General features: G+C 41.4%; 2 protein-coding genes across 2 annotated transcripts in view; one reads left to right on the top strand and one right to left on the bottom strand.

The window, feature by feature from the left end:
• capn1 (calpain 1) overlaps positions 1 to 19,909 on the top strand; it is a 34,747-nt gene extending 14,838 nt beyond the window's left edge. Inside the window, exons 5-22 of the mRNA XM_085265742.1 lie at positions 7,763 to 7,896; positions 9,169 to 9,337; positions 10,605 to 10,688; positions 11,276 to 11,361; positions 11,526 to 11,600; positions 12,353 to 12,513; positions 13,041 to 13,201; positions 13,291 to 13,302; positions 13,405 to 13,616; positions 16,164 to 16,203; positions 16,304 to 16,369; positions 16,467 to 16,524; positions 16,630 to 16,694; positions 16,804 to 16,872; positions 16,981 to 17,059; positions 17,226 to 17,342; positions 17,528 to 17,586; positions 17,753 to 19,909. Of these exons, the coding sequence (XP_085121868.1) occupies positions 7,763 to 7,896; positions 9,169 to 9,337; positions 10,605 to 10,688; positions 11,276 to 11,361; positions 11,526 to 11,600; positions 12,353 to 12,513; positions 13,041 to 13,201; positions 13,291 to 13,302; positions 13,405 to 13,616; positions 16,164 to 16,203; positions 16,304 to 16,369; positions 16,467 to 16,524; positions 16,630 to 16,694; positions 16,804 to 16,872; positions 16,981 to 17,059; positions 17,226 to 17,342; positions 17,528 to 17,586; positions 17,753 to 17,779 (1,674 nt within the window). The 3' untranslated portion in view covers positions 17,780 to 19,909. The remainder of the gene's footprint in view (positions 1 to 7,762; positions 7,897 to 9,168; positions 9,338 to 10,604; positions 10,689 to 11,275; positions 11,362 to 11,525; positions 11,601 to 12,352; positions 12,514 to 13,040; positions 13,202 to 13,290; positions 13,303 to 13,404; positions 13,617 to 16,163; positions 16,204 to 16,303; positions 16,370 to 16,466; positions 16,525 to 16,629; positions 16,695 to 16,803; positions 16,873 to 16,980; positions 17,060 to 17,225; positions 17,343 to 17,527; positions 17,587 to 17,752) is intronic.
• pnp5a (purine nucleoside phosphorylase 5a) lies at positions 19,899 to 23,237 on the bottom strand. The gene is made up of 6 exons (XM_085265873.1): positions 22,997 to 23,237; positions 22,362 to 22,531; positions 22,169 to 22,272; positions 21,898 to 22,073; positions 21,614 to 21,804; positions 19,899 to 20,720 (listed from the first exon to the last, which is right to left on the bottom strand). Exons 1-6 carry the CDS (start codon positions 23,017 to 23,019, stop codon positions 20,497 to 20,499), a joined length of 888 nt encoding a protein of 295 aa, XP_085121999.1. The 5' UTR covers positions 23,020 to 23,237; the 3' UTR covers positions 19,899 to 20,496.
• Between the last annotated feature and the right edge of the window lie 1,413 nt (positions 23,238 to 24,650).

The following is a 24,650-nucleotide window of genomic DNA, read 5'->3' as shown; positions in this document are numbered from 1 at the left end:
TCAGGAAAACTATTTTGTACGTATGTTCCTTGAAGGGGATTGAAGTCGTTCTTTTTTCCACCGCAGCGAAGGGCTAGGAGTAGGAGAGGAGCTGCTGTATGTTTTTGTTATCGAATCGATCTGATTGTGAAATAAAGCATATGCAGTGAGAAAGCAACTCCAGGAGTCATCCCTGCCTTAAAGCTGCAACATTCTTCTGTAGCAATAACAAAGTATAACATAAATTGTTCTGTGGCAATTACACAAGAATATCCAGTAATGTCCCTGCCTACAATTAAACACATTCACTTACCAAAAATCGGGGGCATGTGCTGTGGCAAATGGGTGCAAGCCTTTGACCACAAACTTAGACACTGCTCGGTGACATTAGTCTATCCTGGCCTGAAAGGAGACGCTACCGGTAGACTGCAGCGAGAACTACCAGCGAGCGCCAGCCAGACTCTGTCTGTCTCTCTCATCATGGTCACCTAAACGCACAGTAATGGCAGGTCTTGTAATAAGGCAGATTGCGCTAACATAATATGCACTGTTAGTTGATTATTTACCTGCCGCATTAACGGGAGAGGACGTGCAAACGTTAGCGCTGCTGCTGGGTTGAGAGTCACGAGTCCGGAGCGGAATTAAAAACGCGTGTCATTGCGTGTTTTGTGAGCAAATGCTTTTGCATATTCGTAGTGTTTCCTCCCTTAAATGAAATATCTACTTTGCAAGTTGCCCTGTTGTCATCGGTTCTCATAAAGTATAATCAAACTTTTGAGCGTTTGAGCCGCTTAGGCGCCGTGTTTCCTGCCAGGTAAATGACGCTCCGCAACGTGGTGACGTCATTCGGGGCGACTGGAATCGATAAGGGAATCGTTTGCAAAAATGGCAAACGATTCCAAGGAATTGAAACAGTGGGAACCGGTTCTCAACAAGAACCGGTTTTCGATACCCATCCCTATACAAGACCACTGATAATCTCCCTCGATCTGGGGCTCCACGCAAGATCTCATCCCGTGGGGTCAAAATGATCATGAGAACGGTGAGCAAAGATCCCAGAACCACACGGGGGGACCTGGTGAATGACCTGCAGAGAGCTGGGACCAAAGTAACAAAGGTCACCATCAGTAACACACTACAACGGCAGGGAATCAAATCCCGCAGTGCCAGACGTGTTCCGCTGCTGAAGCCAGTGCATGTCCAGGCCCGTCTGAAGTTTGCCAGAGAGCACATGGATGATACAGCAGAGGATTGGGAGAATGTCATGTGGTCAGATGAAACCAAAGTAGAACTTTTTGGTATAAACTCAACTCGTCGTGTTTGGAGGAAGAAGAATACTGAGTTGCATCCCAAGAACACCATACCTACTGTGAAGCATGGGGGTGGAAACATCATGCTATGGGGCTGTTTTTCTGCCAAGGGGACAGGACGACTGATCCGTGTTAAGGACAGAATGAATGGGGCCATGTATCGTGAGATTTTGAGCCAAAACCTCCTTCCATCAGTGAGAACTTTGAAGATGAAACGAGGCTGGGTCTTCCAACATGACAATGATCCAAAACACACCGCCCGGGCAACAAAGGAGTGGCTCCGTAAGAAGCATTTGAAAGTCCTGGAGTGGCCTAGCCAGTCTCCAGACCTCAACCCCATAGAAAATCTGTGGCGGGAGTTGAAAGTCCGTGTTGCTCGGCGACAGCCCCAAAACATCACTGCTCTCGAGAAGATCTGCATGGAGGAATGGGCCAAAGTACCAGCTACTGTGTGTGCAAACCTGGTAAAGACCTATAGTAAACGTTTGACCTCTGTTATTGCCAACAAAGGTTATGTTACAAAGTATTGAGTTGTATTTTTGTTATTGACCAAATACTTATTTTCCACCCTGATTAACGAATAAATTCTTTACAAATCCTACCATGTGGATTCATGGATTTTTTTTTCACATTCTGTCTCTCACAGTTGAAGTGTACCTCTGGTGCAAATTACTGACCTCTGTCATCATTTTAGGTGGGGGAACTTGCACAATCGGTGGCTGACTAAATACTTTTTTGCCCCACTGTATGTCTCTGTAGGGTCCAGGCAATAAGGCCTGAGTCAGCAACTGATTTGTAGGTAAAATCGTGTATTCCCAGAGCATTTGGCAAACGCTCCCTTGATTTGGTTGCTAGCAGATTGCTGTGGGTGCTCATAGTTTGGATAGACGACATTTCCTTGTCGGCAGGCACTTGTCAATTCTCAGAGCTCTGGAAACTCTGAATTTGAATACAAACAGGACAAAAACCCCTTGGTTTTAGGAGCGTGTCCTTTTTGCCTTCAATTTAAAAGTTGAGCCTTTTGAAATGTGTTGGATGGATTGCTGAGGCGAAACTTTTATTTTGAAGGTGAACATTAGCTGTTGCCTGTTAAGGTAACACTTTTTCAAGTTTTACTACCACTTAGCCAGTAGTTTGCGAGTGAGTGCTGACATGTTGGCGTCCTCCATGCAAACTACAAGCAACCATGGAAATCTGCCAGTGACCAAATCAATCACAAGGTTTTGTTGTAGCTCCTTCTTTGAAACTAATTTCACCTGAAAACAATGTGCAACTTCTTGAAATTAACCAACCCATTGTGGAAAACTAGAGGAAATTATTAGTTTATCCTTGTGCCTGCTGTTTACGTCCCATCCAATATGGCCAATATAACTCTCGAGCAATGTGCAGATCGGAGCCTGCTGTGTCAGCATCAACAGTCAAACCTGCCGCACATTTAATGAAAACTTTAAGTTATTTTAAAGGGTTGAGGTCCAAAGTAATTCACCAATTTTTGTAGTTGTTATAAAGGTGAAAGTTAGCACTAACCTTCACACACAACCCAATAGCTAAGTATGACTGTACCCTGAAGTTTCTGGCAGTTGGCTCAGTTAGCGATATAAAGTGCTTAATATACTTTAGTGTTGGCGGGCGCTCTGTCAGGCAACGATCTCGTTGCCAACTAGACTGTGAGCCTGCCAAGTGAAGGGTAAAGAGGCAGAGAGTGAAAGGGGAGGGAATGAGGAAGTGTGACAGAGAGCAGAGCGGACACACTCTCACACGACAGAGTCACATATTACATGCTTGGAGTTGTGAAGTACAACAAATACACTCGCAGTGAAAGTATCCATCCTGGATCCCTGTCAGCTGGACAGCTCAGTCATTAAAGATGCAGCACCGTGTTTGCGCGCACAAATAGCAGAACTTTTATCAATCGACTCTCAGGATTTTATCACTGTGTGAGTAAAGGCCCACTGCTCTGAAATGCCATTGGCAAAAAGGATGACATCTCCCGGCTGCTCCTCTGACTCATTTCATATCAAAGGATCAATAAATGCAGTCGCACAGGCACACACAGAGCTAAGCTAATTTACACTGGATTTTTTTGGGTTTGCTGATTCAGTTACAGTGAGGTCAGCCAAGAATAGAATGAAGAATCGTTTAGCTGATTACTTCCAGAGACTCTGTGTTCGTTTGTGTTTTGTTGACTGCAGTGTGCAGTAAATTTCATGTATAGATGCTGCTCTCTGCTACAGTGAGAGGAGCTAATGCTTCCGTCTGCTCTGAGGGAACATAAATGAATGAATGTGTTGTATGAGTGAGTGAATTATGGCTAAACAGCTTGTTAAATACACACGGCTTCACTATTGTTTTTTGCCTCTTGTGTTATTTTTTTACTATGAGCCTCTTTTGATTGTGTTTGCGTTGCCGCTAGCATATAAGCATGTTCCTACTGCTTCTTTGCTTTTGTGTGCTGCTGAGTCTTTGTAGGATTTCTTTTCTTTGTGTGTGACTTTAAGCCTCAGGACAATTTATCCAGATCTGAGTGAGTCACTGGGGAGAAAAAAAAGAAGATATCATGTGTGTGCTGGTTGTGGGAATCCTAACTGGTTTAAGAAGTGGAGAGAACAAGGAGTCTGCATGAAGAAGAAAGTCAGGGAGACAAAAGGAGAGGGGGAATGAATTATAAACAAGTCGGCATCCACAAAGGAAAGCAGGGCAGAATCCTTTATGATACTCTTTTTATAGCTCGCTTTTTACACATGGACCTTTTGACAGTTTGTTAAGCGCTTCTCAAATGTGAAGGCAGAGTCGCTGCAAGTCATGACACAGATGTGGGAATGGTTAGCTTCCCCCGGTTAGACGAGGTGTTTCTCCCACAGAGCTGTGAGAAAAAGCCTCAACAATGTCAGGTTTAATAAGCAGAATGAAGAAATGTGTGCAGGCCTGTACGTTTACCAGAGGCAGCCCTGTATTTCCTGTATATGTGTGGTTGGTTGGTGTGTGTGTGTATGCTTTGTGTCGACTTCAGCCGACCGTGTTGTGAATCCATCCATTCCTGTTAAATACACACCAAAACACTATATATACACTAACATTGTCTTGTTATGGCAGCAAGTAGCGTGCAGACATCAGTGGCTTGTTTTGGTTATTCACGAGTGCAGATATCGCAATATTGTGAATTTGCCAATGTACTTAATCAGTCCCTTGAGGAAGAAGCTCTTTCAGTCTGGATTTTTTGTGTCTGGTATCTCTTCCCCAAAGCCAAAGTGTCAAAGTTAGCAGCGTAATGTGTGTAGGAGCCCAAAGCTGAGAAAATGTTTGTGGCTCAGTTAATAACTATGTAGTTACACTTCCTGGATGTAAGTTACCCCTTGATGGCAGAACGTTGAGCACAGTCAAAGGAGTGGATGTTACAGATGGGTGTGGCTTTCAGTTTCAAACACAAAAAAAGTTTTCACCCAGTTTTTACACGCTCAAGTAGATGGATGACCTTTATGTATGTCTTATCTGATCGCTCTTTCATGCGAACAGATTTTATTGTTGCATCACAAGACATGAATTGTGTCCAGGTGGACTTACAGTAAGTCACATGCTGAGGCGTTTTGGTTTATTCCCATCAGCTGTGTTGAATTTGCTCTGAGTGCTCTCAGCTCTCTCTGCTGGAAACTAATGTGAATGACTCCAGGGTTTCATGTATTTTGGTTATGTTTCTATGGAACAACAGACTCAACAGCAGAAATTCTGCCTTGTTTTTACCCTTCTTAAACCTGTCTGGCTTATAACTCGGCCCCTGCGCCACATCATTTTTGTCCTCCACTCTCTTTTTGTGCAGCTTTTCCATCCTGTTCCTGGAAAACACAACAACAATCCAGTGTGACTTTTTAAAATCTTCTGTAAAAAAAACATTTCAGAGAAATTTGCCCTGCCCTGATTTGCATCAGACCGCCTGCTTTGGTTAGAGATCCCGACTCGCAGCTAATTTGTCATGCAAACAGACAATTACAGGACTGGTTTAGGAAAAAGTACCCATAACAAAATGTTCCTATTTTTTTCCTGAACTAAGTTGTCCCTATTAAATAAAATGCGGTTAGCACTGTTGCCTCACAGCAAGAAGGTCCTGGGTTTGAATCGGATCATTTAGCCAGTGTCTTTCAGTGTGGAGTTTGGACCGTGGGAGGAAGCCGGAGCACCTGGAAAGAGCCCACACAGACACATGGAAAGCATGCAAAGACATGCAGTTAGTGGGGTTAAGTTATTTGATAATTATATCAGGTCTGAGTTAGAGTGTGAGTACCTGTCTGTCTCTGTGTTAGCCCTGTACAGAGTGTACCCTGGTCCAGCCGCCCCTCCAACCCTGACATGAATAAGTTGAAGAAAATGACTGAAAGCAAAATTACATAAAATAACTAAAATTAAATAACTGATCCACTCTTTTTTTTTAAAATCTTTCTTAGATGAATCCCTGCTCCAGATCATTTTTACCCTCAACTCTTTTTGTACAACTTTTCATTGTTTTGTCTTGGTCTCTTCTGCCCCCTGCTGGACAACACAGTCACATCTTATGTGTGAAAAGCAGAACAACAATTCAGGGAAATCGTTTTTTGAATCTGATCCAGAAGCATTTCACAGAAATTCACCCAGCCCTCATTTGTGTCAGGCTGCCTGATTGGTTAGAGAACATGTGAATGTGAATAACTGATTGCAGGACTGGTTTAGGAAAGCATCTGAACATTTAGGGTGGTGGTGTGACTTGCAGTTAATGTTGCCTTTTATAATCTTAGTATTACAAAGATATTAAACAGGGGAACGGTTGGAAATTAGAAATAACTGTAAAATCTGTGCAGTTCAAGAGTTTCATGCTTTGTGCTGGAACTACACTACATTGTCAAAAGTATTCGCTCACTCGTAACTCACTTCAATGGTCACAGGTGTATAAAGTCAAGCACCTCAGCATGCAGACTGCTTCTACAAAGATTGGCACAGGAATGACTCGCTCTCAGGAGCTCAGTGGATTCCAGAGTGGTACCGTGACAGGATGCCACCTGTGCAACAAGTCCAGACATGACATTTCCTCACTACTAAATATCCCACAGTGAAATGTTAGTAGGATTATAACAAAGTGTAAGCGACTGGGAGACTGGGAGTGGTTGACTGTGTAAAATCAGAGTGGGGTCAGCGGGTGCTGAGGCACAAAGTGTGCAGACGTCACCAACTTTCTTCAGCTCAGTCGCTACAGATCTCCAAACTTCATGTGGCCTTTAAATTAGCTTGAGACGAGAGCACAGAGAGCTTCATAGAGTAGGTTTACATGGCTGAGCAGCTGCGTCAAAGCCTTACATCACAGAGAACAATGCAACGCTTCGGATGCAGTGGTGTAAAGCACGCCACCAGTGGACTGTAGAGCAGTGGACACGTGTTCTCTGTGGAGAATGAAAGAAAGAAGAGAGTGGCAATCTGATGGATGAGTCTGGGAGAACAGCTTGTCTGACTGCTTTGTAGAAAGTTTGTTGTAGCGGGGATTATGGTGTGGGGTTGTTTTGCAAGAGGGCTCAGCCCTTTAGTTCCAGTGAATGGAATACTCTGCGTTGTACTCTCAGTGCTTCAGCATAACAAGACGTTTCGAGATATTTCATGACCCAAAACTTTGAGTGAACAGTTTGGAGCTGAGCCCTTCTTTTTCCAGCATGACTGAGCACCAGTGCACAAACCAATGTCCACGAAGACACGGATGACAGAATGACAAATGACAAACCCGACAGAGCACCTCTGGCATAAATTAGAACAGAGACTGTGAGCCAGGCTTTCTCATCCAACATCAGTGTCTGACTTCACCAATGCACTTCTGTAAGAATGAAAACTCCCATAAACTTAAGCTCGGGGAAAGCCTTCCTAAAAGAATCAAAGCTGTTATAGCCGTAAACGGCGGGCCGACATCAAACCCTGTGGGTTACAAATGGGATGTAACTAGAGTTCATATGCATGTGAACAAGTGAATACTCCTGGTGATGCTGTTCAGTGTAAAAGAAATGAATGAAGGATTAAAATGATCCAGTTGAGTTACCAAAGAAGGCTGTCGTATCACCCAGATAGCTGGAGACAATTTTCTTCCTGTGTTGGTAGTGATAAATTGGAAAGACACATCTGATTGGTCAGGTTTGTCTTTTTTGGTAATCCTATCCTAAATCCTATTTCAGTGAAACTGAGTAATTAGAGATTAATTAGTATTAGTTAGACTTCACAAAGGAGATTATAATAGCGCGATCTGGGATTTGAGAGAGCCATTGGGATTCAGAGGCCAACAAGTAGTACAACAATGCTAATTTATGTCTCTAACCAATTCTCATACAAGCATATTAAAAATGCACGTATAAAGGTGATAAAGAGTTTGAAATTATGGTCTTGAATGTTTTAAAATGGGCCCAGGTTCTCCAGAACTTCAGCAGAACGTTAAACCATCTCTGTATCGCTGTTCTCTGCTCTGTTCTCCACAGTTCTGGCAGTTTGGCGAGTGGGTGGACGTCGTGATTGACGATCGGCTGCCGGCGAGAGATGGGAAGCTTCTGTTTGTCCACTCAAAAGATGGAACTGAGTTTTGGAGCGCTCTGATGGAAAAGGCCTACGCCAAGTAAGAGTGGTACAGGGGACGGCAGCTGAGGAAAAAAACTTTAACTTTAGCAAACGCCGATCTTTAATATGTATTATTTTGTCCCTGTAGGGAAAGCAGCCTCTTTCATATTCCTCTTATGCTTCAAATAAATAAGAGAATCTGTGCATCCAATGATTAGATATGTTTTATTGAATGCGTCAGATCTCTGTCTGACTTGATTCTACTCAGTCATGAGTTAAGACACCAAACTTGGCATAAAGGTGCAACTTATGGCCCTGAAGTGTCTTTAGCATGTCAAATATTGTTACGTCATCATGTTACCTAGCAACCACCTACCAAGAGGCCCTTATGACGCAGTAAGCGTTGTATCTTACAAATTTTATGACAATACCATGTCATTTATATTCACAAAAAATGGTTAGGATGTCATGATGTTGCATAGCAACCACCTAACAACAGTCTAAAAACACAGACCTAACAATACTGCAGCGTGAGCATGTAAGAAAGATGCAAAAAGATTGTAAAATGTGTTACAAGTAGCTGAATGATAAGTTGTAATCACCTGTAAATTATGGATTGATCCAAATTCTGTGTGTTAACCTATGTTGTCTGCACTTGGACATGTTATGGTTTCACTTTTATCTATTTTTCTTACACTGTCATTGAGCCTTTCTGCTGTTTGCAGCCTGCGTTTACACTCAGTCAATTCTGATGCATTCTCGAAAGAACAAATGTTCCCTCGTATTTCCTTTAGTTTGTTTGTTTATGCTAACCTTACAGTGATGCACACATGACATGAAGTTGTGTCTGCTCAGGTTTTAGTTCAAAACAAAATCTGATCACAATTGAGGTCAGTTTTCATTAATTGTCCCCGGCACTTCAGAAATGAGTGTTTCTGGTGCCAAAAAACTTGTGGCCGGCATGATTGAGAAATACTTGAAGCTCTTAAAGAGGGCCTGAAGAAACACAGCTGCTTGAGTGGACAGCTGTGGCCCCGGTTGTAAATTTTGGCTGGCTGTGTAGGAGAAACTCATCATTGTTCCTATAAGTTTACGGCTTCCGAGTTAAGAGAGCTTCCTGGATGAGTGTGACGTAAAAGTAAGATTACACATGTTCCTGTGCAGCCATATATGGTATTTTAGCACATTGTTAAGCAGTGACACTTTAAAATATAGAAATAAGTTTCTGCATATATTAGGGTTTAATCCTCAACTCTAATATTAAACTATGCAGTATATTTATTTATTTTGTAGCGGGACTCCATTTAATTTCTATTTCTCTGTGACGCAGGTTGAATGGCTGTTATGAGGCTCTGTCAGGCGGCAGCACATGTGAGGGTTTTGAAGACTTTACTGGAGGTGTGACGGAGATGTATGATCTGAACAAAGCCCCCTCGGACCTCTTCAGCATCATCCGCAGAGCTGTTGAAAGAGGATCACTTCTCGGCTGCTCGATTGACGTCAGTACTGCAACATTCATTATTGTTACTTTTATTTTACCAGGAACTCCCACTGGGATCAAACTCTTTTACTCTTTTCAACACCAAATACAAAATGCACAACATAATACAAAGTATAAATGATGACGCTAAACAATAAAACATAAAGTTGCTTATGAAGAAACATCCACAAGTCTCCTTCACTGCGTTCCTTAGTATCCTTTTAAATTCACTGGTAGATGAAGGCATGTTTTTATATTATATTCATGTAAATTATTCCAAGTCCAAGGTTCATAGTAAGAAAATGCTTTTTTTTTTTTTTTTTTACTTTAACAACAATCCTTACATAAATTTACTGTCACACATTCCAGTTTCCTCCAGTGTACAATTCATTTTATAATATGAGAGATTTTGCTATATCTCTTACAGTTCAGAGACCAGCAGCTAAAAGTCAGAAAAGTCTTCTCCTCAGTATCACCACTGGGGCTCAGGAGGGTCCTGTAAACAAAGCCCGTGTATGGAAAACCAGGAGGGCGCAGTGAGGACAGGGAAAGGTCTGGAGCTGGCAGGAAGTCAGTGCAACTGTCAAGGACACTTTAGCAAAGCTTGTGTTTGCAGACAGGGAGGACTGAACTTCTGTAATCAGTTCAGGCCTCCCTGTTTAGGCCTCCCTGTTTCACTTGGGTCCAAAGAGCAAAATTAAAAAGGAAATGCGTTTTCTCTTCCAGAGATGATGAAATTGTAAATGATTGACACGAACAGGAACGAATAAACAGAGTCTGTTTGTGCTTCTGTGCTTAGGTTTAAATGACACAGGAAAAATCTTCTATATTTACCCTGTAGATTTATTTTTTGAGATTTTTGCTTTTAATGAATGTGCCATGCTGTGAGAGTGACTGCTAATTATATCGTTTGATTTCACCGACCTGCAAAAGTACGCGCGTACATCTCCTGTCTTTGTTACCGTCATTCTGATTGTCTTCATCCATGGTAAAGAGTCACCTTTTTACAAAGCTGTGATTGCAGCCATTCCTCATATGAACGATCATGAAACTGACCTCGCAGCCCCACAGTTGTTAGTCAGTGGTGCCAGTTTGGGTCATTATGCAAATGTGCCGTTTAAGGTCGGGGAAACCTGCAGTCAGCTGAAACTAAAGAAGCCACACGGATGAGTGAAAACGCCACGTCCAGATGAGCAGAGTCAACTTTCACTTGTGTGAATTATAGACGTCACAAACCCCTGGTTAACTCTTGTTTAACTCTTTTTGTTGTGTTGCCTCATTCTCAGATCACCAGTGCAAATGATATGGAGGCCGTCACCTTCAAAAAGCTGGTGAAGGGACATGCCTACTCCCTGACTGGTGTGGAAGAGGTGAGGTCTACAAAAATTATTTAACACAACATAAAACTCCTTTCAGATTTTCAGTATTTTGAAACTGGGTATTGATCAGGTTTGGTATCGATACTAGTGATATTCAGACTGCTCAGCTCTGCTGTTTACTGCATCGTAGAGACGTATATACATCTATGCACATCACACAAACAACTATAACTAAAGAAAGCAGGCTTAGGCAGTGTGTGTTTATTTTCTGTATTTAATGCATCTGTTTGACATTTGTTTAACCAACGAGAGGCAGCGCATTTATTTTGCACGGGCAAAACAGATTCCTTATGTTTGCTTTCCCTTTACCCTTCACCCATACGTACAGCATATTATAAAGAAGTGTGAATGAAATTGTGTTGAATTTGTTCTCTTTGGCTCTTGTTTTGGGCACAGCACAAGCGTCCTTTGCAGTACGGAAAAACATTGGAGTTACACCGTTAATACAAAATCAGACATTGCACTTGACTTCTGTCATGTTACCCAAGTCACACAAATGTGCGCAGGATACTAAAAAGAAGAACAAGTGAAGCAGATGGAAAACATGAATGTGTGTGTGTGTGTTTCTTTGCATGTAGGTGTCGTACAGAGGAAACATGACAAAGCTGGTTCGCATCAGGAACCCCTGGGGAGAAGTGGAATGGACCGGAGCCTGGAGTGATGAGTATGATTTCTTTATTTTGTTCTATGCAATTAAGAATCACCAAGTTTTCCTTTGAGCCTGGATGGCACTGAAAGGAATTTTCCAGCTGTTTTACTGGGTCCAGGACTTCAGTTTAATCATTTTTTATTTATTTATTTATTTATTTATTTATTTTAAACTTTCAGCGCCAGAGAGTGGGACTCTATTGATCCGTCTGCCAGAAGTCGTCTCCAAAACCGCAGCGAGGATGGTGAATTCTGGTGAGTGTACGCGAGTGTTTTGCGCGTGAAACATTTGAGACTTGTCACTGGAGTGGCGGGTCTAATGTGGATTGTCTGTCCATCCAGAAGTAAAGTGCTGGGCAAAAGTCTCAAACCAGTCCTCATGTCTTCAAATTTTGCCAGGAAAATGGGAAATGGGTTGACTGATTTATTGAAATATGTGCTAACATGCTTGGAAATACTTACAATGGGGGAAAAAAACATCTCAAATTTTCCCCCAAATCCTTCAGGATATACTGCGCAGCTAAAACATGGCAAGTCTTCAGCTCATAAGGTGCAAAAATATAATTTTGTGCTGTCAGACAGTGATATACTTGAGATGTTTTATAGATTCATTAAAGAAATGGGAACAATTTGGGGTTTTTTGTGACAGTCTCTTATGTCTAGACATAACACTGAGTCATCCCTTACACGCCTTTTTAATGCTTAAATGATTTCGAGGTCAGTGTTAAGTGTCTTAATATTCCTCTGAAAAATAATCCAGTACAAGGGCTGAACTGAGAATGAAGAAGCCCATTGAAACACCTGCAGAGAGCCAGGAGAGCTAATGCTCACTTTAATGATGACAAAGTCTTCCTCTTTGGAAGCAAACTATAAAGAAATGAGGGGTGACTCAAGACTTTTGCACAGTACTGAAGTTATTTGAATTGTCTGTTTTTCTTCAGCACTGAAACGAGGTTCCATCTTTGGACTTAATGATTGAAAACTAACGATAAAATCGAATCTTCCAGGATGTCATATACTGATTTTCTGCGTGAGTTCTCTCGTCTGGAGATCTGCAACCTGACGGCGGACGCCCTGCAGAACAGCCAGATGAAGAAATGGAGCTCCTCACTTTTTCAGGGGGAGTGGAGGAGAGGCAGCACAGCCGGAGGCTGCAGGAACTACCCAGGTAAGATTAGTGGTGCAAGTGAGAAGAAGGGGAAATCGCAGGGTAGGACATGGACAGTTGTTGCATCTCACCAGACTCGTGTCTCGTGGTGTTTTAATTCTGCTTAATACAATTTTTACTTCAGGAATTTTTGTAATCAAAAAAGGCAAGTTGGAAGATTGAGTGAGGAAGGGATTGGGTTAACTTCCTGAAGGAATGTGAACCAGTGACTTCTATTTAAGCAATGAAACAATGTATTGTCTTTTAAAAGGTTTTGGAGATTCTCTACCAGGACATGCAGAAAATGGGACTGTTTTCAGGATTTACTGCAGTATAAATAGGTGTTAAGGGTTATGTGGTTATTGTCTCTTCACATGTGATGTATCTTGTTAATTTGTTTTTAATTGTGATTATCTTTCACAGAAATGTCATTCAGTGTTTAATAAGACAGAGCAGGCTGTACATTAGCTCACTTTGTTCCTTGTTACTCAACATCAGTTTATAGCCTGAAAAGGAAACACTTTAACTTTTTCATCTTTTGTCTCCAGCAAGTTTTTGGCTGAATCCTCAGTTCAAGATCATGCTGCAGAACCCAGACATGCAGGGCAATCCAGACTGCAGCTTTGTGGTTGCCCTCATGCAAAAGGACCGCAGGAAGAAACGGCAAGAGGGCCAAGACATGGAGACCATCGGTTTTGCTCTGTACGAGGTTAGCAAAAAAAGTAGATTTCTTTCTTTCTTTTCTTTCTTTCCTACAACACTGATTATAATCATGTTCCATCTCTGCTATCTTTGCAGGTTCCAGATGAGGTATGAGGTTTTTCTACTTTCCATATATATATATATATATATATATATAAAACAGAGAATAGAATAAAAACATAATGCTACCTCTGTTAATGGCCCTCTCAGTTCAAGGGGAGTTCAGGGGTCCACCTGAAGCGAGACTTTTTCCTCTCTCATGCCTCCAGCGCTCGATCAGAAACCTTCATCAACTTGAGGGAGGTTAGCTCACGTTTGAAGCTGCCGAAAGGGGAGTACATAATCGTCCCCTCCACCTTTGAGCCAAACAAAGACGGCGACTTCGTCCTCAGGGTGTTCTCTGAGAAGCCTGCAGGCTCTGAGTAAGTAGCCACCGGCTTGCAGGAAGTGTAGAAGACATGTTTGCTGTGACAGTCATGTTGGGATTTAGACTGTATATACAGCATTATATACAAAAAAGGTTTCACAACGCCTTATAAGTTCACAAGACAGGCCTATTAACTTCATTAGTGATGACGCATCTGGAATTGCCTTCCCAAAGCCCCAACCTCGACCTTATTCAAAACTCTCAGTTTAAAGAAACTCCGCCAAGAGGAGTTGCCTAATATCCAGCCAGGATTATGCCAGAAGCTTGGTTAAGGTCAAGCTTGCTAAGGGAAATTATTGGTGATGTATGTGTGACTATTACAGGCTGTACATATACTTTCGGTATATGTACAGGCTAAAATTATTGCATCCAATTTTTGTTTATATAAATATAATGCTAGTGTATGTCTGTGAAGGTTCTCAGTCATCCAGGTCATCGTAGTCTAAGGAGCTTGGAAAGAAAAGCGTCTGGACTTCTTTAAGTTGCTTGAAGACGTTTCACCTCTCATCCGAGAAGCTTCTTCAGTTCTAAGGTCAAATGGTGGAGAGTCCCAGATTTAAACAAAGTGGGAGTTTCCCCCCAAAGAGGGACAAAGGACCCCTGATGATCCTCTACCTAATCACATGAGCCGAGGTGTGAAAATGGGTATGGGTCACAATCAGCTTGGGTTTACGTCCACTGTGGGCGACCATCTTTGAACAGAGGCGGTGGTTTACAACACCAACTGTCTGCCATCTATAATCCAGTTTGTAGATGTAGAGGTCTGGGCATTCCTCGCTGCACTGTACAGCATACACCACATTGTTAAGTTTGTGTTTTGGAGTTTTGTCTTTCGGGTGAACCAGTTTTTGTCTGAGCGTGTTGCTGGGTCTGAAATGCACCGGGATGTCATGCTTGGAGAAAACCCTCCTGAGTTTTTCTGATACACCGGCTACATAGGGGATGACAATGTTGTTGCGTCTGTCCTCCCTCGCTGGTGTCTGGTCTTCTTTTCTGTGCCTCTTTGCTGACTTTAAGAACGCCCATTTAGGATAGCCGCACGTTTTGAGTGCTTCCTTTAGATGTGGGTGTTCCTTCTTTTTCCCTTCAGGCTTAGAGGGAACATGTTCAGCCCGGTGGTGTAGGGTCCTGATTACTCTAAGTTTGTGTTCCAGAAGGTGATGGGAGTCAAAGAGGAAGTACTGGTCCGTGTGTGTGGGCTTCCGGTAAACTTCGATGTTGAGGTTGCCCTTCTCTTCAATGTGCACAGCGCAGTCCAGGAAAGGCAAACAGTTATCCTTTGTGTCTTCCCTGGTGAACTTGATGTTTTTATCCACAGCGTTAATGTGCGCAGTGAAGGATTCCACTTCACTCCAGTGCATTTCAGACCCAGCAACACACTCTGACAGAAACTGGTTCATCCCAAAGACAAAACTCCAAAACACAAACTTAACAATGTGGTGTATGCTGTACAGTGCAGCGAGGAATGCCCAGACCTCTACATTGGAGAGACCAAACAGCCACTTCACAAGCGCATGGCACAACACAGAAGAGCCACCTCCACAGGACAAGACTCAGCAGTCCATCTGCATCTTAAGGATAAAGGACACTCTTTCGAGGATGCCAATGTTCACATTTTGGACAGAGAGGACAGATGGTTTGAAAGAGGAGTGAAAGAAGCCATCTATGTCCACTGTGAGCGACCATCTTTGAACAGAGGCGGGGGTTTACGACACCAACTCTCCGCCATCTATAATCCAGTTTTGAGATCCCTTCCCAGACGCCTTAACGCCCACTCACATCCTGGGCCATCTGACCTCAGGAAATCACATGATAGGGTGGGGCCAGGTTTCACAATGAGCTCACTGAAACCCTGGCTGATTGTGACCCACACCCATTTTCACACCTCGGCTCATGTCAAAGTCAAAGTCAACTTTATTTGTCAATTCTGCCACATGTACAGGACATACAGAGAATAGAAATTTCGTTACTCTCAAACCCTAGATGAAATAGCAAATGAACATTTAAATATAAGAGAGTGATTAAAAAATGCAAATAAAAGAAATTAAAAAGTAAAAATTTAAATAAATACAATACAATTTAACAAGAAAGCTATGCAATATACAATATACAATATTCAGGTAAGGGTGAATGATGTGATTAGGTAGAGGATCATCAGGGGTCCTTTGTCCCTCTGTGGGGGGAAACTCCCACGGGGTTTAAATCTGGGACTCTCCACCATTTGACCTTAGAACTGAAGAAGCTTCTCGGATGAGAGGCGAAACGTCTTCATGCAACTTAAACAAGTCCAGACGCTTTTCTTTCCAAGCTCCTTAGACAATGCCAGTGTATAGGTACTCAAAAGCTAAACATACATGTGCTAACATCCTGTCAAAAGGGAGTTCACATGATAATTGTGTTTTTCTCTGTACGTATTAGTGTAGTGTCTACCTTACAATAAGGAGCATCTTGATGAAATTGTTGTTGTGATTGGGAACTATATAAACAAAACTGAAACTGAAGTCTAAATCTGACTTCAGCTGTTGTCTTGTTTCTCCATCAGGGAGCTCGATGATGAAGTTAAAGCAGATATTCCAGCAGAGGTGAGAAGAAGTGACCCCATGTGACCACATCTGGCCATATTGTGCGAAAGGAGGTGGGGAAAAAAGCGTGTAGTGAACACATCTGTTTTTTGTGTTTCAGGTTCAGCTACATGAGAGTCAGATTGACCCAAGCTTCAAGAATCTCTTCAGGCAGCTGGCAGGAGCAGTAAGCACGCTCTCAAAACTTGTAGGAGATAGCAATAGTAGTCCAAGGCACCTGCGCAGTCACATTTAATATAACGCACATCTGTTTGTGCCCACAGGACATGGAGATCAGTGTCACAGAGCTGCAAACCATATTAAACAGGATCATCAGCAAACGTAAAGCACTGCCATTATGAAATGTTTCTAACATAGTTTAGACTTCAATATTTAAAACAGACGTGTATTCTTCCCTCTTTTCACTTCACTTCCTGCCGTCCACAGATAAAGACCTGAAGACAGATGGCTTCTCACAAGAAGCTTGTCGCAGCATGATTAACCTCATGGATGTATCCTTGATGTGAAGTTGAAATATGTGCTTCCTGTTTCTTTTGTTTCTGGATCTCGTCATGTTAATGTCTCTCTGACCACGAAATGTTCCTTAGCGTCTTCACTCAGACTGATGGCACTGGGAAGTTGGGCCTGACAGAGTTTCACGTACTCTGGGAAAAGATTAAACGATACCTGGTGAGAGTTAAATTGCATGACTGAGTTAACAGTGAATAGCTGGTGCACTGGTGTTTCCATTTTGTTATTCAAACTGGTGGTCTCTTGTCCCCCCCTCCCCGTATCTAGACTGTATTCAGGCAGTTTGACGTGGACAAATCGGGCACCATGAGCTCCTACGAGATGAGAATGGCTCTTGAATCTGCAGGTATTATTTTTTTTATATTAAAGTGCAAAAAAAAAAAAAATCACAAAAGCACTTTTAAGTCCCAGCAGTATATGCAGAAAGCATTTTTTCTGAGTTGTAGGTGGAGCACCTTCGCTGACATTTTTTCACATTGTTGTATGAGTTTTCTTGCTTTTGCTTCCTTCAGGTTTCAAGTTGACTAACCACCTGTTCCAGCTGATCATCCTGCGATACACAGAGGCAGACATGGCTGTCGACTTTGACAACTTTGTCACCTGTTTGGTCAGACTGGAGACAATGTTCAGTGAGTGACACTATTGCAGTTTTTCACTGGTTCACAAGGGACAGTCTAACTGCTTGTGCAACTTGATCCTGCTTTGCTGTAAAAAAAAAAAAACCCAAACATACAGTGAATGGCTGCAAAGCTTAACAGAAGCTAAAATACTTCTGTTCTGAGTCAAATGATCTTTTTTGTTTCTCTTACTGCAGAAACCTTTAAGAACCTGGACACTGATGGAGACGGTCAGATATCTCTAAACTTCGTCCAGGTATAAATTCCCATCACAAATGCTGTTGTATAAACAAAAGCTTGAGCTTTTTTTTTATAAGGATTCATCCACATCTGTGCTGAAACAGCTTGTTTTTCTCCATTCACTCTCTGTGATTTATTAAGAGTTTTCATTCATTAATCCCAACACTCTCTTTGTTCTGCAGTGGATCACCCTGACCATGTTTGCCTAAAGATGAGTGGACTCCTCTGTAAATTTTGCACTGCAGCTCTTGGTCTGTTATGTGGTTTCAGAAGTGCCTTTTTCCCTTCAGTTCTTCCTCACCCTCTATGCTGCGCATTGCTGAGGTCCTCTGATGCTTAAAAACCTGTAAAATCTTGATTACAGTGCCTGTACTGAAAATGTGTCGCCTGTCTCGCCAACTGAAAGACGCCCGCTTCTCCACTTCGGTCAACTCTGTGATAAAACTGGCTACTCTGGGGTCTGAAAGAAAACACCTGATTAAATCTGAGGGTGTGGAGACATACTTGTATTTTTCTTTTCTTTTTTTAACTGGACCAGAACTTGTTAACGTACAAAATTTAGTTTACAAGCTAGCTTTACCTTTTCGTAAAGTTAACTGTGTAGGCTACATGCTAAAGCTAGCTTTATAGAAAGTTACTAAACACATGATGAAGTGCCAAAATTGTATGTCACTCAAAGCCCACAGAAACTTTACAGTGTATTTTACTAAGGTAACTATGACATGATACCAAAGCCAAAGTAGTGTTTATATGTTACATTACCAAGTGTAATGTCTTAAATGTGACATGGTCCAGGCCTACGTTGTTTTGCTAGCATTACACAATTTGAAACATTAAGCAGACATAAGGCTGATACAGCGTTACCCCGACCAGATTTTGTTTGTAGGGTTTCTTGCCATCAACTTTAAAAATTAAAATAAATTATGTGAAGTTATTTGCTCAATTACATTGAAGAAGAATGTAATCTCACAATCAGCTAGCTGTTGTGTTTTTGGGGTTTCAATCACGTGTTGCCAACAGGGAAATTTCAGGATGCCCTTCACTGGACAAACTTACGCAACATCACAGTCATAAGATGGTTGAAGGGTGCTTTTAAAAATTTTCATTGTCTGTCTTTATAAATGCTGATAACGATAGACTGGCAAGTAGTTGTTATCAGTCGATAATATTGGCCCACAGATAAATTGGTTGGGTTTTTAATAATTCTGATATAGTATGAATGTGGTTATTAATACATTAGCCAGACTTCCATCTTTAGTATAGCTTGTTTGTTATTTTCTAATCACTTCACTCTAACTTAATAACGTTATAATTAAATATTTACCACCTAATCTTCAGGGGTTTTTCCGCCCCTTTGACGTGAGAGAGGTTTGACTCCATTTGTGTTTGAGCTTTGTTGCATGTTGGGGTTTCGGTAGCATCCATAAATACCTCTGTGGCCAAATTCAAATGGCGACTGCTTAAATCAGCTGCTTACATTTGAAGACAATCTTTAGAAAACCCAGTGCTGGATGCAGTCGAAGTGGAGAGTTGCTTAGTGTGCTGGCTGGCATAGATGACTGTGCATTATAAATCTATTAGTAGTTTGTACTGTAGCATCACTGCTGGCCTCTTACATCCTGTGCCAAACTTTGCTTTCACCTCAGCATAAAGGGCCCGTTCAGATTTTGCAGAGACAATGGTGAGGTGCTGGATCATTGTGAATGTTTTCTTCTAATATATACAAGCTTATCTTTATGCATGGCTCTGTTTTTGTTTTATAAAGTATGAAATAAACTGGACTTTAAAGTGGTAATAAAAAGGGATGTGTCAACGCTGTTTGAGTCTTCCCTTTTGAAGGGAGCAATATGTCAAAGTTTCGGGTAAGGGTAAACGGGGATGGGTGGATATGTTTGTATGCATGCTGTGTGAAATGTGATATATTGTATGACTGTCTCATTTCTGTCCCGTCAGGAAAGCAAGAGTTTTATCCGAGGTATTTCAGAGTTACACGATGCTGTCTGGAGCATCTACATGTAATGTGCCACAGTTTTTAAATGACAGTTTCTTTTGTTCTGCCAAAAACTTACAAATTTTTGCCTTTTTTTTATTTTTAAGCACTTTTCTTTGAGAAGTACTGCCAAACCCTCACGTTTTTAAGATACTCTGACATTCTTTTCTTCTTTAATGTTAAGTGATGTTTGTGTAAAACTGTGTAATGTTTACAGTAATAACTTTTTTTGGGTCCCTTTGTGAACCAAACCCTTCATTATGCAATGCGCTGGTTTACTGTGTAGCTTTCTCTATATCACTTCTTCTATATAAACTTGGGAAATAAACATGGAGAGGTTTTGAGTTAATGTCTAAGTTTTATTGGTCTTGCACAGTCCACAGAAAAAAAAAGGCTGCAAATAAAACTGTGGAAATGGGTGTGATCATGATAGGGGGGAAATACACAAACTTGATATAGTAATAAATAGTACATTTAACAATAACATCCCACAAAAACAGGTACACTCAAATACATTACATACAATATAAGTTCGGTTAATGTACACATCTTTACAACCTTATAAAATTAAGACTTTTACAGCAGATTTTGGCTCTTTTTAAGTTAAATTGCAGACATTTACAAAGGGGATTCTATATTGTAAGATAAGGGAAAAAAATAACACTTTGTTTAAAATTATATAAAAAGAACTGAACAACTTTCTTCTGGAGCTGCTCAGCAGGGGAATGTGTAACCTTTTGTGCGCAGTGACATGAAATACGAGAACAGTTGAGTACGTTTTCAAAGATTCTGTGTCTGTGTGTCCAAGTGAGATTCTTCAGGTAACTATAATGCTTTCACCATTTGACCTCAGGCTAAAATCAGCTCAACTGAGTGGGATTTTCTTCAATGTAGAACATGACCACATAAAATATCCCAGAGGCCTAAACACGGCTGTTAGTCTCTTAGGCCGTCGTTGTTGTGCACAATTTTGGTCACCATGGTGGAAACGAGCCTCTCCAGCTGCGCCGCCCGCTGCCTGCCCACCTGGAGGACCTCCTCGTGATTGGCCCTCTCTTCGCTGTCGTAGTTCATCACAACCTGGTTGGTGATCAGGGAGAGGGCGAAGACGCGCATGCCACAGTGCCGAGCGACGATCACCTCATGGGCTGTGCTCATGCCTGGAGAGGAAAAGATCGAGACAAATATAAACAACTCTAATAGAAAGAATAGAGTAGCCATAAACCAGCCAGTACACACAAGAAAGGATGTAAAAATGCAAATAACACAAAAGAGATGTTTTCCTTGTTTCTAATTGACTTGGGAACTATGTCCTGTAATGTTGAGAAGCCTGGGATTTATAGTGTTATCAAAAGAAGAAGAACTGCAGATCTAATACTGCTGAAACCAACTTCGCTTAAGCTAATTTAGAGGCTTCTAATAAGTTTTACTGCTTTAATTTCATGAGAAGTCTCAGTATGCATGCATACAAAGAAGACTCACTTTAGGAAACTTAAATTTATGTTTTTCACGTGTTTTTGCTCCTCAAAGGTAAAGCTTCAAGTTGAGGTTTGGGCAGCCCGGGGCAAATCACACGTTTTCAAAGTCACTGCAGCAAAAGGACTTCAAGCATTTCTACTGAACTGTCATTTCTTGGAATAAAATTAAAAACAGCATGATGGCATTTGATACAGTGCTCTTTTGATAAACTCCACGTGCTTTGTGGGCATCAACTTGATGATTAGGTTAATATCAGACAGGACGCTGTGGCTGGTTTTTGTGGTACCACGTGGTTTGAATTGATCAAGTCCTGTTATCACCATCAGCTGATAAATCTAATTGATAGTCCTTGTTATTGTGCTATTCTTAGTTAGTGTATTGTCTGTCTCTGTTAATGTTTGTTTATAATGGAGCACTGTAACGAAAAATAATTTCCCCTAGGGATCAATAAAGTATTCTGATTCTGATTGACACGTCTTAAAAATCCAGATGTGTAGATTCTGATCTGATTAAAGTTTTGGGACTTTACATTCATTCGTTACATTTACTCAGATCAACAAAACAATCAGCTCACCGACAGCATCAGCGCCAAGTCTATGCAGCATGCGACCCTCTGCGATTGTCTCAAATGTTGGCCCGCCCAGCACACAGTACACTCCCTCCTTTAGGAAATCTCCATAGCCCAGATCCTGTCCCACGTCCATGGCCAGCTGCTGCAGCTCTCTGTCGTATGCATCGGACATGCATTGGAAACGTACGCCAAACCTGACAGACGAAGGAAGACAGGAAGAAGATTAGGTTAAGCTTATAGGAGGTTTAAATGTCTGCTTTTTATGGCTGTATGAGAACACGTCTCACCGCTCATCGTTGGGTCCGTTCAGAGGATTGATGCCAGCAAAGCCGGGCAGGTTGAGGTGGTCTTTGATGATCATGATGTCTCCCATTTTAAAGTCATGGTTGAGGCCTCCAGCTGCATTGGTCAGCATCACCGTCTCAACACCGAGCATCTTGAAGATGCGCATAGGCAATGTAATCTGGAAAAAAGAACATCACAGAATATAAATGAATAATATTTTGGGGGGATCTTGCTGAAAATTACGGGATATTTTTTTTGCAAACACACACATACCTTCTGTATTGAGTAGCCCTCATACAGGTGGAAACGTCCCTGCATGCAAACGCACGGCCTTCCTTTTAAGTGTCCAAACACCAGCTTCCCGGCATGTCCGTGCACTGTGGGAATTCAAAAATATAACAGTGAACATCAGCAGGAGCTGCTCAGCTGACCATGGTAAAGTGTCGGTGTAGTAGGTGTAGCTCACCTGTGCTCTGCGGAAAGTTGGGGATGTCTTTGTAGTTGAAGGCCACCTGGTCCTTTAACAGGTCAGCGAGCCCTCCGAGCCCTGAGCCGCACACAATGCCCACAGTGGGTCGGGTGTCTGTCTGGGCGAGCAGCCAATCAGCAGTGGCCTTGCATTCCTCGTAGCTGTAGCTGGATGACATTAACAAAAGGGCAGAGGTCAGGCAGATCACCGTGACAGTCCAGCACACATGAACACGCTAATTTTATGGCTTGATATGATGCAGAAGCACATTTTTATGAATTTGGTTCACACAGGAAGATCGAAAGTAACCATGGTGACCAAAAATGTGACCTTCACTTCACAAGTCCAATATCAATTTTATTGACTGATTTTTACAACATTAGAACATTTCAAACTCTTTACTTCCACTCAATTGTGAAACGCGCTTCATTATGTAATTAGACGCGTCACTCCTCTTGGAATGAATCATTTCTCGACACTCCACCGCGAACAAGAGCGCATGCGCATATTATTTTTTGCATCCCCTCAGTCCAGTCTATTTTTTCACGCTATCCAAAGCCGGCCGTGAAAGAACCACGTGCTGAGCAACACTGAACGAGAAAAAGTAATTAAAATATTAGAAATCTACTCACCAGCTGTTTTCCTCTGGAAACATTTCGGAAGATAAATGAAGCGTCTGAGAATGTAAGAAAAAAAAATGTAGGTGTAAATACAGACTTAAAGTTTTAAGTCTGAAAATAAAAAAAGTTTTTAAGGCGTATAAAAATATCAAAGAGAAGGTGGAAGAAGTCTTCTGTTGAGTTCTTCTTCTCTTTTAGAGTCCCGTGAAGTATTCAGCTCCTCTCTCTCACTTCTGTGGAAAGAGGGGCAGCTGCAGACTTTATCATAGGACCGGTGACTCCCCCCTCCCGCCCCCTCCTCTGCTGACGCATGTACCTGCTGCAGTTTCATTGGCTGAGCGGACACACCTTCAGACCGGTATGCCACAGAGAAATACACACCCACGGAACATCCTGTACTACAGGTGGAGCTGGATATAAGAGTTTTCACGACATTTCCCACTCCAGCCCACTCATAACTTTTCATGTTATGTTCACATAAACAATCTATGATGTTTCGAGATCCACTGATCCAAGTAATTCTATTTATAAGTTAAAGTATCCATTCAGTCTTTATCGATCTGTGTCTCTGTTACTCTCACCGATTAAAAACAAAAGATGTTGTGGTTTCGGACACACAGCGTGTTTTTGAACATCACGTGTTTGTGGTCCACTTGTTCTCGTCATCAGTCTGCGAGTACTGTGTGTTATTGTGTGACGCAAGTTTTCAACCAATACATCCTACTGTCAACTGCAGTATGTGCAGTATGTAGTCATTTGTTTCTATAATGTTGGGCTTATAATATACATTTTCTCCTCTTTAGAAGGAAAATGTAAACTTTTACTTCTTTACAGACAATGACAGTAGCTACTTTAGTTATGTTGCATAGTGATTTCACACCATCGGCAATTTTAAAATGTGGTACAGTTATGGTCACAGATGTATGTATAAAGACATTTAGTTAGATTATATCCAACATTCAGATGATGTGAACATGATAATCTGACTAACATCAGTTTTATTGTCTAACTCAATTTTTTCCTCACAATCTACCAACAGAGACAAACAGACAACATGTACAGTATATTTATGTGTGCAGCGGTGCATAGATGTTGGAATAAATAAGAAATGGATAACTTGTTGCTATATATCCAGAATGAGGGCTCAACATTATATATAGTATATACAGCACAAGTATGTACAATGGTATGCAGACATATTTACAACAAAACAGTATAAAAAGCACACTTTGGTTCAGCAGCAGATATGCTGAATGTTTAGATAGAGACAATTTTTTTGTCTGATTTTTTTGTAAATGTATTACACTAATATTACTTTACTTCAAGTTGAGTCTTTTATTTTATAATAAATTCTATTATATTATAATTTATTTGCTTTGATGAAAAATCATGTGACCTGTGTTTGCTCTGAGTATCAGAAACTACCAAATAACTCTACAGCCTTGTTTAATAAATAAGTTTGGAAACAAAAAACAACTAGTTTCAATTCAGCGTTCTCTCTAACTGTGCATTGCTTAAAAATGGATTTATCACTAAAATGTTTTGGCACACGTACAAGTAGACAACACATCCTGTTTAGAGTGTGCCTGTATTGTAAATAAGAAAAGTTATTAAAAGCATGTCACTTGGACTGAATGTCCAGTAATCGATGTGGATCAACACAGTA

The sequence above is a fragment of the Mchenga conophoros genome, linkage group LG3, assembly GCF_057382185.1.
Source record: "Mchenga conophoros isolate Kocher_MC1m ecotype Shallow Benthic linkage group LG3, M_conophoros_male_GT1.1, whole genome shotgun sequence".
Taxonomy (NCBI): domain Eukaryota; kingdom Metazoa; phylum Chordata; class Actinopteri; order Cichliformes; family Cichlidae; genus Mchenga; species Mchenga conophoros.
The sequence above is the reverse complement of the archived record's forward strand: the minus strand, read 5'-3'. Positions and strand labels throughout refer to the sequence as shown.

Bases quoted from the DNA above. Each gene is read 5' to 3' on its own strand.
- pnp5a (XM_085265873.1), bottom strand. From the start codon at position 23,019: ATGTTTCCAGAGGAAAACAGCTG. The intron at 22,273-22,361 runs GTGAGCTACACC...GAATTCCCACAG, and splicing joins CAACTTTCCGCAGAGCACAG to TGCACGGACATGCCGGGAAG. The intron at 22,074-22,168 runs GTATGTGTGTGT...TCTTTTTTCCAG, and splicing joins AGGGCTACTCAATACAGAAG to ATTACATTGCCTATGCGCAT.